This window comes from Microtus pennsylvanicus, chromosome 11, assembly GCF_037038515.1.
Source record: "Microtus pennsylvanicus isolate mMicPen1 chromosome 11, mMicPen1.hap1, whole genome shotgun sequence".
Lineage (NCBI taxonomy): Eukaryota > Metazoa > Chordata > Mammalia > Rodentia > Cricetidae > Microtus > Microtus pennsylvanicus.
The window spans coordinates 74,600,529-74,613,718 of NC_134589.1; the positions used below are offsets into that span (position 1 = coordinate 74,600,529).

General features: G+C 41.9%; 1 protein-coding gene across 4 annotated transcripts; it reads right to left on the reverse strand.

The window, feature by feature from the left end:
- Nucleotides 1-7,625: 7,625 nt before the first annotated feature.
- Med7 (mediator complex subunit 7) lies at nt 7,626-11,917 on the reverse strand. Of its 4 annotated transcripts, none has more exons than XM_075992847.1 (3): nt 11,591-11,916; nt 9,271-9,439; nt 7,626-8,585 (listed from the first exon to the last, which is right to left on the reverse strand). In XM_075992847.1, the coding sequence occupies exon 3, from the start codon at nt 8,566-8,568 to the stop codon at nt 7,867-7,869; it is 702 nt and encodes a 233-aa protein (XP_075848962.1). In that variant the 5' UTR covers nt 8,569-8,585; nt 9,271-9,439; nt 11,591-11,916; the 3' UTR covers nt 7,626-7,866. The 4 variants fall into 4 exon arrangements, with proteins under 4 accessions (XP_075848962.1, XP_075848963.1, XP_075848964.1 ...); XM_075992848.1 differs by lacking the exon at nt 11,591-11,916 and adding an exon at nt 11,484-11,586; XM_075992849.1 differs by lacking the exon at nt 9,271-9,439 and having other exon boundaries at nt 11,591-11,917.
- Nucleotides 11,918-13,190: the final 1,273 nt, after the last annotated feature.

Below are 13,190 nucleotides of genomic sequence, written 5' to 3' on the forward strand. Positions count from 1 at the left end.
AATGTAAATGTCCTGTTTACAGCTGAGACTCAGTCTCATGCTCAGCATCCTGACTATTCTACGTCATCCATTTGACCGCTGCCCACTGTAAAAAGATGCTTCTCTAATCAAGGCTGAAAACAGCTGGGGTCTGTTGGCACAGGACCTAGGCTAGGCAGATGGGGACATTCTATTTTTTTTTTAAATATAGTTGCATGTTTAGTAAAAGGGTTTAATAGGTTTTAAGTGCTAGGGTTAAGATATGAAATGTATTCAGGATGAAACTAAGGCACACCCCTGAACTTCTCAAAAGAGTCGTTGTCCCTTCTGCTTTCGACGTTCCGTTTTCATTTCAGTGACACACACTGCCACTCGGGACATTCTCACGTAATAATGTGAGAATAGAATAATGCTGATATTCACGAGTTTTTGGAACGCCTTTCTAAAAGTAGAGTTAACGGATCAGAGGGCACAAAGCCCTGGAATCTTGTTAGGTAATATTCAGTTAGCTTCCCAGATTCTCACCAACAGCATATGGAATATATTTTGCTGGGTGGCATAGCACACACCTGTAATCCAAACAGGGAGATTGAAGAAGGAACACAATTTGAGGACAGGCTGGGTTACAAAGCAAGTACCCTGTCTCAAGAAGAAAAAAAAAATACTGATCTTTTTGAGCTGTGGTATTGCCAGAATTGGCTTTCTTGTTTGTGGTTTTGATTTCTATGGTTTTTCAAAAACTGGTAAGAATGTGGGAACATGTTATATGACTTTATCTTGTATGTCCCTAGTGACTAACCGGCACCTCTTATTTATATAGAGTTTGAATTTAATTTTAGAGAAATATTTGTTTACATCCTTTACCCAGTCTGTTGGGTTTCTGTGTCTCATATTGATTAATACAAATAATCTATAACTTTTCAATGTCATTCCTCTACTGATTTCATCTGTTGCAAATATTTTTCCTCACACTGTAGCATTTCAGCGTATCATTTGGGAACACACACACACTCTCTCTCTTCCTCCCTCCTTCCCTTCCTCTCCCCTCCCTCCCTCTTTCAGATTTGTGTATGTATGTGCACTTTGTACATGCCTAGTACCTGCAGAGTTCAGAAGGTATTGGATCCCCTGGAACTGGAGTTATAGATGTTTGTCAGCCCATGTTGGTGCTGGGAACCGAACCAGGATCCTCTAGTCCAACAAGTGCTTTTAACTGCTGAGACATGTCTCCATCTCCTGAACACAATTTAATTTTGTTGTAATGGAACAGACCAATCTTTTCTCTTGTGAATCGTACATTTTTGTATTCTATTTTAGTATTTCTGCTCTTATTCAGAGGTTTAAAAAATACTTGCCTATATATTAGTTCAAAAACTTGACTAATACAAGAAGGAGCAAAGACGGTGGCCCGAAGCATCTTAAAGCCAGCTGGCTTCTTGGTCCAGTTGGGCTCACCCAACACATCAAAGTCTGAGGACAACTTTTAGGAGGTAGCTCTCTCTTTTCACCATATGGGGTCTAGGTATTGAATTCAGGTAGTCAGGTTTAGGGGAGAGCACCTTTGCCTGCTGAGTCATCTCTCCCAATTGTGATTCCATTTTTTATTAAGGCATAAATAACTTTTGCTTAAAAAAAAATAGTATGTTTTGTAGGTAAATCTTTAGTTCTCCTGGAGCTGAGTTTGGCATGTTCGATTACAACCCCATCTACCGAAATTCCAGCCTTTCCCTCACCTCGTACCGTCATCTCTCCGGTGCTTCATCGTGATATACAGACATGGATTTCTGTCCCAACTGTCCTATTTCTCTTTCTGTCAACGCAACATTTTCCTTTCATGGCAGTAGCATGATGGCAGACGCTGGTATCAGGGGAAATCCTTTTCTTTATTCTCCTTGAAGGGCAGTATGGCTCTCTGGGTCCTTTTAACAAAGCCTAGAATCAGTTTATCAAATGTTAGAGTATGGTAGAAAATTATTAACTTGCACTAGAGCTACAAATGAAATCAGGACAAATTTGGCCTCTTTACAAGCTCGGTGGTCCAATCCACAGACATGTTTTGGCTCAACTAATATTTAAGTTGATTTTTTAAAATTATCTTAATAAAATGTATTTTCTATAAGAATTTAATTGTTTCTAGATGTTTTTTCTAGGTGTTCCATATTATTGAAGCTATTTTACATAGCATCATATAATTTTTATTTTGGCTTATCAAATACTGAAGTAAAATGTATTTTTTGATTTCTGCAACCTTTTAAAACATTTCTGCAACAATTAAATGTTTACTAATCCATTATCTTTACATTATATAAAATTGTTTATGCTGACGATTATTTTGTTATGTAGTTAACGCTTAGTTCCTTCCTTTTCAATATTTTTTGTCCTTTGCTGGTTAGGGAATCTAGTACGGACTTAAAGCTTTGATAGTAGGCATTCTTATTTTATTTCTGTTCTCAAAGAAAAGGTCTCAAGATATCACCTTGGGTATAAAACATACTATAGGTTTTCATTTTGTTTTCTGTTTTTAAGAGCTGTTTATTATATTAAGGAAATTTCCTTCTATTCTTGATATGCAAGCTGTTTTTCTTTTTTATGAACGGATACTAAATTTCAAAGATGCCTTTCACATCTATTGTGAAAAGTGATTTTTCTTTCCAAATCCATTATTTGGCAGGTTCCATTAATTCCCTATTCCACATTCTTCAGTTAAGTATAAATTGGTCATAAACATTCTTTTTGAAAAAAAAACATATTGCAGGTCTCAGTATAATATTTTGCTTATGCTAGCTTTATAAGAATTGGGAAATGTTTTGTTTTTCTATCCTCTTCACAATCTGCATAAAATTAAAGCTGTCTTATTCTTTGTGTATACACACAAGTACACGTGGTGGTCTGTTTATAATGGCAATGTTTACCAGGCTTGTTTGCAACAGAAGCTATCTGAACTTGGAAGATTCTCTGTAAGATCTTCACATTTGGTTCATTTTCCTTAATCATTAGAGAATTATTGGGGTTTTCTATCAATATTGACAATTTCCTTATAATCTGCCCATTTTCCCTAAATTTTTTAATGCATTAAAGTTATCTATCTTTTGTTACTTATTATCTTTATGTCTATAATAATGTCCCCTTTTTGCTTTTATTATTTGTGTTTTCCTTCTATTTTTTGTTCCCCATCCCCAACGGCCCCAGGCTCCAGCACCACCTGGCCTTTGGGGTATCCAACAAGCCCTTTCAGATCAAATGCTCTGCACACATGCCTAGTTTGCCTGAGTATTATTTCTTGGGGTCAAATCGGTTTCAAAAGAAATTAGGGTGAGTGCTGTCTTTCACTGTCAGCATTATACTCTGGGATAACTACTGTGACTACCCGGGTCAATGAAAACGGGTTTCCATAGACACTAGTAAGCCAAATCAATGATACGCAGTTGATAGAGCCCAAATTCTAAAACTCAAAGGTTGTTTTTGTTTGTTGGGGGTGGCTTTTGTGTGTGTTGTACTTTGCCTTTTTTTTTTTATTTTATTGAAAAAAGGAAAAAGTTTCCACCTCCTCCCAGCCTCCCACCCTCCTCCCCCTCCCACCACTCCTCTCCTCCTCTCTCTCCAGTCCAAAGAGCAGTCAGGGTTCCCTGCCCTGTGGAAAGTCCAAGGTCCTCCCCCCCTCCGTCCATATCTAGGAAGGTGAACATCACACAAAGCCAGCACATTGCATAGGATCAAAACCCTGTGCCATTGTCCTTGGCTTCTCATCAGCCCTCATTGTTCGCCATGTTCAGAGAGTCCGGTTTTATCCCATACTTTTTCAGTCGCAGTCCAGCTGGCCTTGGTGAGCTCCCAACAGATCAGCTCCACTGTCTCAGTGGGTGGGTGCACCCCTCATGGTCCTGACTTCCTTGCTCATGTTCTCCTGTACTTTGCTCTTTGAGGTAAAGTCTTGCAAGGTAGGCCTTGCAAGGTAGTCTGGAAATCCACCCTCTTACCCGCTTCACCCTCCAGATTGAGATCCCAGGTGTTAGCCACTACTCCCAGTTGCATTATGAGTGTTTCAACAGCCATCTCTGATTCAACAGATATCAATGAGATGTAAAGTGAGCAGTTCATTCGCAGTGCCTCTAGGTTTCATTTTGGTCCTCGCTGCAAGACTGCCACTTATTGGTAGCATCGTCACATTACAGCATGAAGCCTGATCTTAAGCCTTCAATGGTCAATGTTAATAGTCTGTGGAAGAAGAACAGCAGAGAAGGCACGCTTGCATGGAAGTATACTCTCCTCCGTAAATATACGCAAGTACTTCCGAATGAAAAACATAAACAGAAGTTGAGTGGGGTGACACCTGCCTGGAACGCAGACACTCAGGAGGCTGAAGCAGCGAGAGCCCTGAAAAGTCTGAGGCCAGCCTGGTCTACATAGTGTGTTCCAGGTCAGCCAGGGCTACCTAGGAAGACCTTGTCTCAAAATAATGAAAAGTAAACAAAGTAAAACTTTAAAAAGAGAGTAGTGGGGAGGATATTATCTCATGTCTACAGATTTTTAAGTACTACTGCATAATACACTGTAGCTATGAAGATTACTTTGTCTTTTTTGTTTGTTGTTGTTTTCCAAGACGTGGTTTCTCTGTGTAGCACTGGCTGTCCTGGAACTCACTCTGAGACCAAGTTGGCCTTGAACTCTGCTATCTGCCGGCCTGACTCCCCTGAGCGCTGGGATTAAAGGTGTCTACTCCCACACTCTACGGTTTGTTTTTCCTTTTTGACATTATTTCTGTAGTCTATTACTAATATCAGTAAATGTGGCGTATGTAGAAGCTAGAGGACAACTCCCAGAGTCCATTCTCTCCCTCAACAATTCTGAGCAAGCACCTTTACCAACTGAGTCATCCAACTGGCCCTACATTACTATCTCGGTGACGACACTTTGAGATGTAAAATAAATCCCACCAGCCAAATTGAATCTACTGTCTGATGTTAAACCCACATAGAGTAGAATTTTACATTTAAGTGGTCCAAAAACTCAATAGAATACTTCAGAAAACACTTGAGCAAATGAAATTCAAATTTCAGTGTCCTTACTTTATTCCTACTGTTCATATATAAAAGTTGGATTAGAACATAGTGCTTTCATTTACCCTCTGTCTATGACTGCTGTCACGCCATAGCACTCAAGTATATTAAACAAGTTGTATGGTCCTCAATGCCTATTAACTGGACTTACAGTAAAAGTTTACCACCAATGAGACAAGGAAACAATAGAGAAAATAAAAAAGGAAAAAAAAAACAGTACCAAAAAAACAAAAAACAAAAACCACTTTTGCCAGCATCTTACCCCACATGGACTCCAGCCCAAAGAAACCATAAACGTTAAGCATCAACTTTCTTGAGTCTGAAGAACATCTCAGGATACAGATGTCTTAACCAACACATGCCTTAGGATATTCAAAGTAAGCCTCTCTGAATCTACAAATGTTTCCTCCGTAGTCTGAGGTATTTACAAGCATGGATTTCAGGAGTATAAAACTGGAAGCCTCTTTACATATGACTTAACAGTAGACTGGAGGACAGACCCAAGTCCAGTGCTGTGGCTAGAAAACAGACTACCTACTTTGTTTTTCAAGGCAGGGTTTCTCTGTATAATAGCCCTGGCAGTCCTGGTACTTGCTTTGTAGATGAGGCTGGCCTCAAACTCACAAAGATCCACCAGCCTCTGCCTCCTGAGTGCTGGGATCAAAGGCATGCATGTGGTAATCTGAACATAACTGGCCCCCATAATCTCATAGGGAGTGGCATTAGGAGGTATGGCCTTGATAGAGGAAATGTGCCACTGTGGGGGGCAGGCTTTAAGGCTTCCTATGCTCAAGATACTACCCAGTGTCTCAGACCACTTCCCGTTGCTTGCAAGATGTAGGATTCTCAGCTACTTCTCCAGAACCATGTCTGCCTGCATGCTCCCATGTCCCGCCATGATAACAGACTGAACCTCTTAACTGTAAGCCACTCCTACTAAATGTTTTATTTATAAAAGTTGCCTCGACATGGTGTCTCTAAACAAGAGAAGACAGTGTACCACTACTGCCCAGCACAGAATACCTATTTTTTAACCCAATTCTGTCATTTATTTTTGTGATCTTGGTTAAGTCAAGTTCTCTGAATCTCTACTTCCTTATCTATGAATGAAAATGGGTTGGTTGTGGATAACTTTTATGCGATCAGAACAGTGCTACCAACATACTATACATATTTGCAAAAGGAGACAATGTGGGCAAGGTGTTGAGTAGGCTATGTTGGAAAAAAGACTCTTCTGAGGGTGCTATAATGGCCAAGTGACTAAGATACAATCTTACCAAACACATACCAGAAAACAAAACAACAAAAAACAAAAAAACAAAACTGTCGAGACTGAGAACAGCTGCTCAATAGCGGTATCTACTTGGGGAAAGCCTATATCCATCTGTGAAGACAAAGAATGTACACTTCTCATAGAACTGGACCATAACCATTTTAAACTGAGCTTTGCCAGCGCCAGGACTAATACGACCTTGACAGAAAAAAATCCTTTTGCTCAAAGCAGAGGCTGAGAGAGAAATTCTAAGTGGTTACCTGGGAAACCAAATGTATTACATCTATGGGTGGGCTTTCATTTTGAGGTTACATCAGAATCACATGAAAGGCTTGTTCCTGCTATTTCAAGGGATTCTGGTTCAGGTGTGGCATGAAAGACTTTGAAGTTCTAATAGGACCCCAAGAGAAGTTATGTTACAGGTCCAGTTACATTCTGAAAATCACTAGCCCACATTAAGAGAGCAACAGGCAGGCAGCCTTTGATAACAAGGCCACCCTCTTAAGACTCTGGTTGAAAAGTCAGAAGAAAGTGCATAAATAAATAAATGAAAATCCTCCAAAGATTTCTCTTGTTCACATAAAATCAAATTAGTTAAGAAATACAGCTGATGAAAAGACCCCTGTCATTCAAAGCAAGGACTCAAACTTAACTTTTGCCATCTTAAGTAGACTAGAATAGTCACATGGCCTCACACAGATTAACAGCCCTGTGTGGAAAAATGTGGTACATGGCCAGTCAGCTACATCTCAGCAATGTAACTCAAAAGAAAACAAGAACATTTGGTAAAAATTTAGCAGTTTGTTTTTTTCCAGACTTAAGACCTGAGATCAGCTTTAAAGGGCTAATGTAGGGGCTGGAGAGACGGTTCAGTGGCCCAGTATGTACTGCTCCCATACAGTACCAGCTTGGTTCTCCGCATCCACAGAAATGGCTTACAACCACCTTCACTCCAGCTCCCAAAGTCAACTCCCATTTAGCCTCTGTGGGCACTGCACTCACACTTACATGGACAGATATGGGGGAGCCGGGAGACAAGGAAATGTAAAGTTAGCACACAGCTATTTTAATGACTAAAATGAGCAAATTAACTTCGTGACTAAAGACTAATTACCTGACTGGGGGAAGGGAGAGCCCCTAACAAATATTCTATGGAACACGAGGAGGAAAAAAAGCTGTGATGCCGAGTTTGAATAGTCAACAGGAAAATAAAGCTTCTGTACTGTTTTGGAAGAAGTCTAAACATTTTATAATTTCTTATGTACACTTTGACGCCCTTTATTAGTCTTAAAGCAAATAACTTTTTTCCCCAAGAATGACAGTTCATTATTACTTCAAATTTTTATTCCAACTCCAAAAATAGGACTATCCCATACAATAGCAAACATTTTGCTTTTTTATGGTCATTACTCAAATATACTTGCTTGCCTATGCTTACTGTTATAGCATTTCAACTGAGAAAAAAGTCCCTTTATATTTTTAGTTATACCTCTTAAGACAGCTCAAGAGAAAATAAACTAATATATGATGTTACTCACTAAAAGAAAAAAATACTCTTCATGGTCTTTCATTCATTTCATCAACTAGGACACACAAGGCAGCATCTTTTTCTATAATCTGGTCCCTCCTGTGACCTGAATTCTCTCTTTGTTGTTCATTCTGTCCAGTACAATTGCTGCCATCATCAGTATCCATGGGCTCAGTTTTAACTCTCATCCCTGCTTCTGAATGGGGCAAATCATCAGGCAAAGAAGCAAGGCAATTTTGAATCATTTCAATTACTCGTTCCAGGTGTTTCTGAAACCTCTCCGCTGTTTCCAGACGTTGCCGTTTCTGGACCTCCATCATGACTCTCAAAGTCTCTCTCGCTTGGTGGGGTCGATACTCATTTATAAGATGGTGCACATGGACAAAAAGCAGCTTAAGATCTTCTAGTTTCTCTTCTCGTTTTATACTCCCAGGGCTCCTTATTAAGATATCTAAAAGGTCCAAGAAATTAATCAGTATAGACATATTGAGTTTTCTCAGTTCTTTCTTGTGATCAAACTGCATAGGATGAAGCCGTTCGATGCCCTGACTTTCCAAAGGGCGAATGATGAGATCATCACATTGGAACTGGTTGCCAAACATCATGTAACTGTCTTTAATCGGAGGGGGAGGCTTGGGAGCTAAGCCTTCCTGAATATTTTCATCTGTGTATTCCTTGATGTACTGCATTGGCGGTGGTGGAAGCGCACTCACTTGCTGTGGCTCACCCATCGTGGACAATCAAGAACCTAAAGAAACAAAACACAGATTCAGAACAGAACTATAAAACACCATCCCAATCCCCATAAGTGACTTCCAAGTATGTTCTTACCTCTGACAGGACAGAGTCCAAGACAAGATGATCTTGGATTTTAAAATTAACATTAAAAAAGGGACTGGCTATCAATTATTTCCTAATTAAAGATCATGTTAACAGCCATATATTTTCTTTGATGTCCTTGATGCTTTCAACGGCAGTTAAATAAACAAAAGTTACACTTTCTCATCTATAAAGACAATCTGAGGGAACTGGAAGCTGTGGCAGCCCCACATCAGCTGGGTGTCTGCTGAGGCAAAAGAAAGATAACAGCCTACAGATGGATATGCAGGATGTTGTTTCTGCTTTGTGCCTAGGATCTCCTATTGCCACCACCCCCTACCCTAGGGGGTTGGGAGTGGGGTGCCTGTGCAGCAGAGACATCCAGAGACCACGCCATTCCAGCAGAAGGCAGACACCCACAATTACAGTAATGACATCGAGAGGGAAAGAGAAAGAACTTCCAGGGCACAAAAGACCCCCAACACCTGTCAATTTCTCAAAGACAGACCTGGGTGAAGTATACTGAAAATAAAGGGGTGCTGGGGGAGGCGGACTCTTGTGACATATGTCACTGTATCATGAAGTTTCACTGATGAAGAAAAAAAGTTACCAACCTACGACCAGGCAGCCTGGTGAACACAACTTCGATGTTCAGAAGTTCACTGTGAATTCAGACCATACTATCTTCAAACTTCCTGATGGTAAGTATGCCTCGAAAATTGAGATCTTGTTAGGCAGTCAAGACAAGAGGTGTGCTAATTTCGCCCTAGAGGACAGGTGACCCTGGCAAAGGAGGAAGAAAAAAAAAAGCAAAGCTGTGGTTTCATGGATAAACTGATAAGAACCAGTTAGGTTTATGGACTAGGGCAGAAAACTACATTCCAAAGACTTCTGTTGGCTTTGGAGCCTGTTCCAAACTAGCTCTGGTAAACTAGGCTGGCCTCGAACTCACAGAGATCCGCCTGCCTCTGCCTCCCTCATGCTGGGATTAAAGGCGTGTGCCACCACCACGCAGCTCCAAAGACATGTCAAGCATGAAGGCACGTTCTGTAACTGAGAGTGGACACTGGCAAGTTCATTTTCAACGCAGAATCACCTTAGATGGAAATGTAAACCTACTTAGTCACTGACTGTCCCGGTCCTACATCCTCCTCACAGTACCTGCTCTGATCCAACGGCCTGCTCCATCCTAGCAACTGACCATTCACCCAGAAGCCTGCAGGCTTGTGTCAGATAGCTTGTTGCTTATCTGAATCAGACCTAAATGCTGCAGTCATCATGGCCACTGCAATGCGAGCAATGAAACAATCTCTAGCAACCAAAAATATACCCAGAGCTGTGCAAACTTGGACTAGGAAGGAAATTCTGAGAACACAAAGCAGTATCATTTGGAAACCTTACAATTATTTCAATCTCTTCAAGTCTCTATCACCTGTTAAAGGGCACGCCTGTTGTCCAGACTAAGTAAAGACACCATATGCTTAAGATGGGACTTTCTCCAGAAACCTTGGATAGCAGAAGTTTGAAATTTAACAATGCTGTCAAAATGTTTAGAGTTTTAAGTGTTTGGTTTTGGAAAACAGTGTATAACAGAAAGCAAAAGTGATCTTTAAAAACTAGTGAATATTTTAAAAGTACATGAAGTTGGGAATGAGACACAGTGATGGTCTGCAGGGTATCAGAGGGGAAGGAGTGGGTAGGCAATGTGTGTCATAAAATTCTCAAAAAACAAAATATATATTCGAAAAACTAAGAGAAGAGGGTCTTTATTTGGGGAGCTTTTGTATGGCACATGATATACTAATTTTCAAGTTTGATTTTTTTTTGGTAGGTGCATGTGGGAACCTACTCTGGGAAAAAGAACACTTACACCCAAATGTCATATGCCTTATTTATTACTCTTTCCCACAATGAAACTACATATGGTGTTTACCAATCTCCAATCACAATCACGTTTGCTTTCTATTGCACACTAGTTTCCAAAACCAAACACTTAAAACTCTAACATTTTGACAAAAAACAAACAAGCCCAAAGCATTGTTAAATTTCAAACTTCTATTATTATCCCAGGTTTCTGGAGGAAGGCCCATCTTAAGAGTATGGTACAGTTTTATCAACACATTAGCATTCTATAACCTTTCTAAATACATAAACCCCAACACTGCAACATATATGGTCAAAATAACCTCTGCTTATTCCAATCTGAGCTTACGTGTATTAATTATCCAAGGAGGAGATTCCCGAGTGCTTTTTCGCACTGATCTGAGTTCAGCATACACCACCTTCCAACATCAACCCGGGCCAGTAATACACGGGTTCTGTATCAGTATTACACCTAAAATACTTTAAATCTGAGGGTAGCCTCTTCAAACTCTTCAGGTTTCCAACTGTTTGGTCACACTCACACACACCCCATTCGCTTCTTTTTTCACCCCTCTTCCCCTAAGTACTTCAGTATAGTCCTAAAACACGAATGTTCTCTTGCAACCACAGCAACATTGATCCTCATTTCAGAAACAAGAAAGCCAATCCCCAACGTGCAAAACTGGGTACATCAGACCAAAAACCTGGCAAATGGTGCAACGGGAATTCTTACTCCCGGGTTTGCTAGTTTTTTTGCGCCAAAATACAAATGCCCTAGCTTCACTAAGTCGCGAAGCCTCCAGAGCACAGCCTGCCACGGGACGGGATCCGCCCATCACCGGTTTAAACTGAACTTTTCAAAGCCGCTGGAGGTCGTAACTGACTAGCACTAGCAAAACCCACACTTTCTAGTGTTTGCTTTGGAGGGGGGAAAGCGTCGCAAGTTTCATTTTGTCCCCTGTACCTGGGACCCCTCTGCAAGGCTGGTAAATGGGGAATCGGGATCCGCTCGGAGTTCTCGCGCCCCTCCCGCCAGCCCCCCGCCGTCCCAGGTGGCTCTTCTCATTTTACCGATGGCGACGGGGCACAGTCCTGGCTAGGGGCACGGCTGTTCAAAAGCCGTCGGCGTGGGGACGAGAATTCGGGCCTCCCGAGTCCGGCTCTTCCCCGCACGCGGCACACCTTCGGCCTCGGGCAGGCTCCGCTGAGCGACGCGGGGGGCGGGGGCACGCGAGTCCGGGATTCCCAGGATGCCCCGCGCCGGGCCTCGGCGCTCCACGCTCGGGGAGACGCAGCCGCGGGGGCGGAGAGAGAAGCTCAGGCTGCGGTCGCCAAGCGCGGCCGCCCGCTCACCTCAGCGCTTGCTTTTCCGGTAGCGACTTTCCTCAGCGCAGCGGAAGCACAAGTTCCGGTTGCCTTCTCAGGAAGAAGCCTCTGACGCTGGCCTTTAATTGGCTACCGAGGCTGTCCTATGACAGGTCTTACTCCCGCCCTAAAGATCCTGCGCCTGCGCACTGCCGCATCTCCCGGTTTTTTTTTTTTTTCTCCGGGGTTTTCGCAGGGATTTCGCCCTACCCTGCACCCACAATCCTAGGTCAGGTCAGGATAGTACATCTGCGTACATTTTGTCAGTAAAAGAAAATACTACCTATTAATTCCATTCCTCACCCCTCACTTTCAAATGAGACTCTTAAAGAGGAATACACTTGCCTTATGTAAAAAGTCCGAAAATACGGATAAGCAATATATTAAAATATTCTATCTATTAACCTTCATCAGGCGATGAAAGGAGACAGAGACAGAGACCCACATTGGAGCACCGGACTGAAATCTCAAGGTCCAAATCAGGAGCAGAAGGAGAGAGAGCACGAGCAAGGAACTCACGACCGCGAGGGGTGCACCCACACACTGAGACAATGGGGATGTTCTACTGGGAACTCACCAAGGCCAGTTGGCTTGGGTCTGAAAAAGCCTGGGATAAAACCGGACTAGCTGAACATAGCGGACAATGAGGACTACTGAGAACTCAAGAACAATGGCAATGGGTTTTTGATCCTACTGCACGTACTGGCTTTGTGGGAGCCTAGGCAGTTTGGATGCTCACCTTACTAGACCTGGATGGAGGTGGGCGGTTCTTGGACTTCCCACAGGGCAGAGAACCCTGATTGCTCTTTGGGCTGACGAGAGAGGGGGGACTTGGTCGGGGGAGGGGGAGGGAAATGGGAGGCGGTGGCGGGGAGGAGGCAGAAATCTTAAATAAATAAACAAATAAATAAAAAATATTCTATCAATGCTAACCTCACCATCAAAAATATTTTAATAAGATTATACTCCGTGATAAACATGTGTACGTATATAACTATTTGCAAATATATGGACATATTTGTGAACATGATTAAGAATAAAATCCTAAACCTGTATTCCCCCCCACCCCCTCCGTTCACTTTTATTTTCTCTTAGGAATTCAAAGATGTCTATTACAATTCTTCCACAAGTTGACAAATGAAAAAAAAAATAATCTAATATAATTTTTTAAATGAAGAGAGGGGGCGATTTCACTGCATAGCCCAGGCTGGCCTGAACTATCCATTCCCAGCCTCAAGAGAGTACAGCAATTTGCCCTCAGGCCCAGCAAGAAAACTTTCCATTCACCGTTTTGTTTACAGTTTTT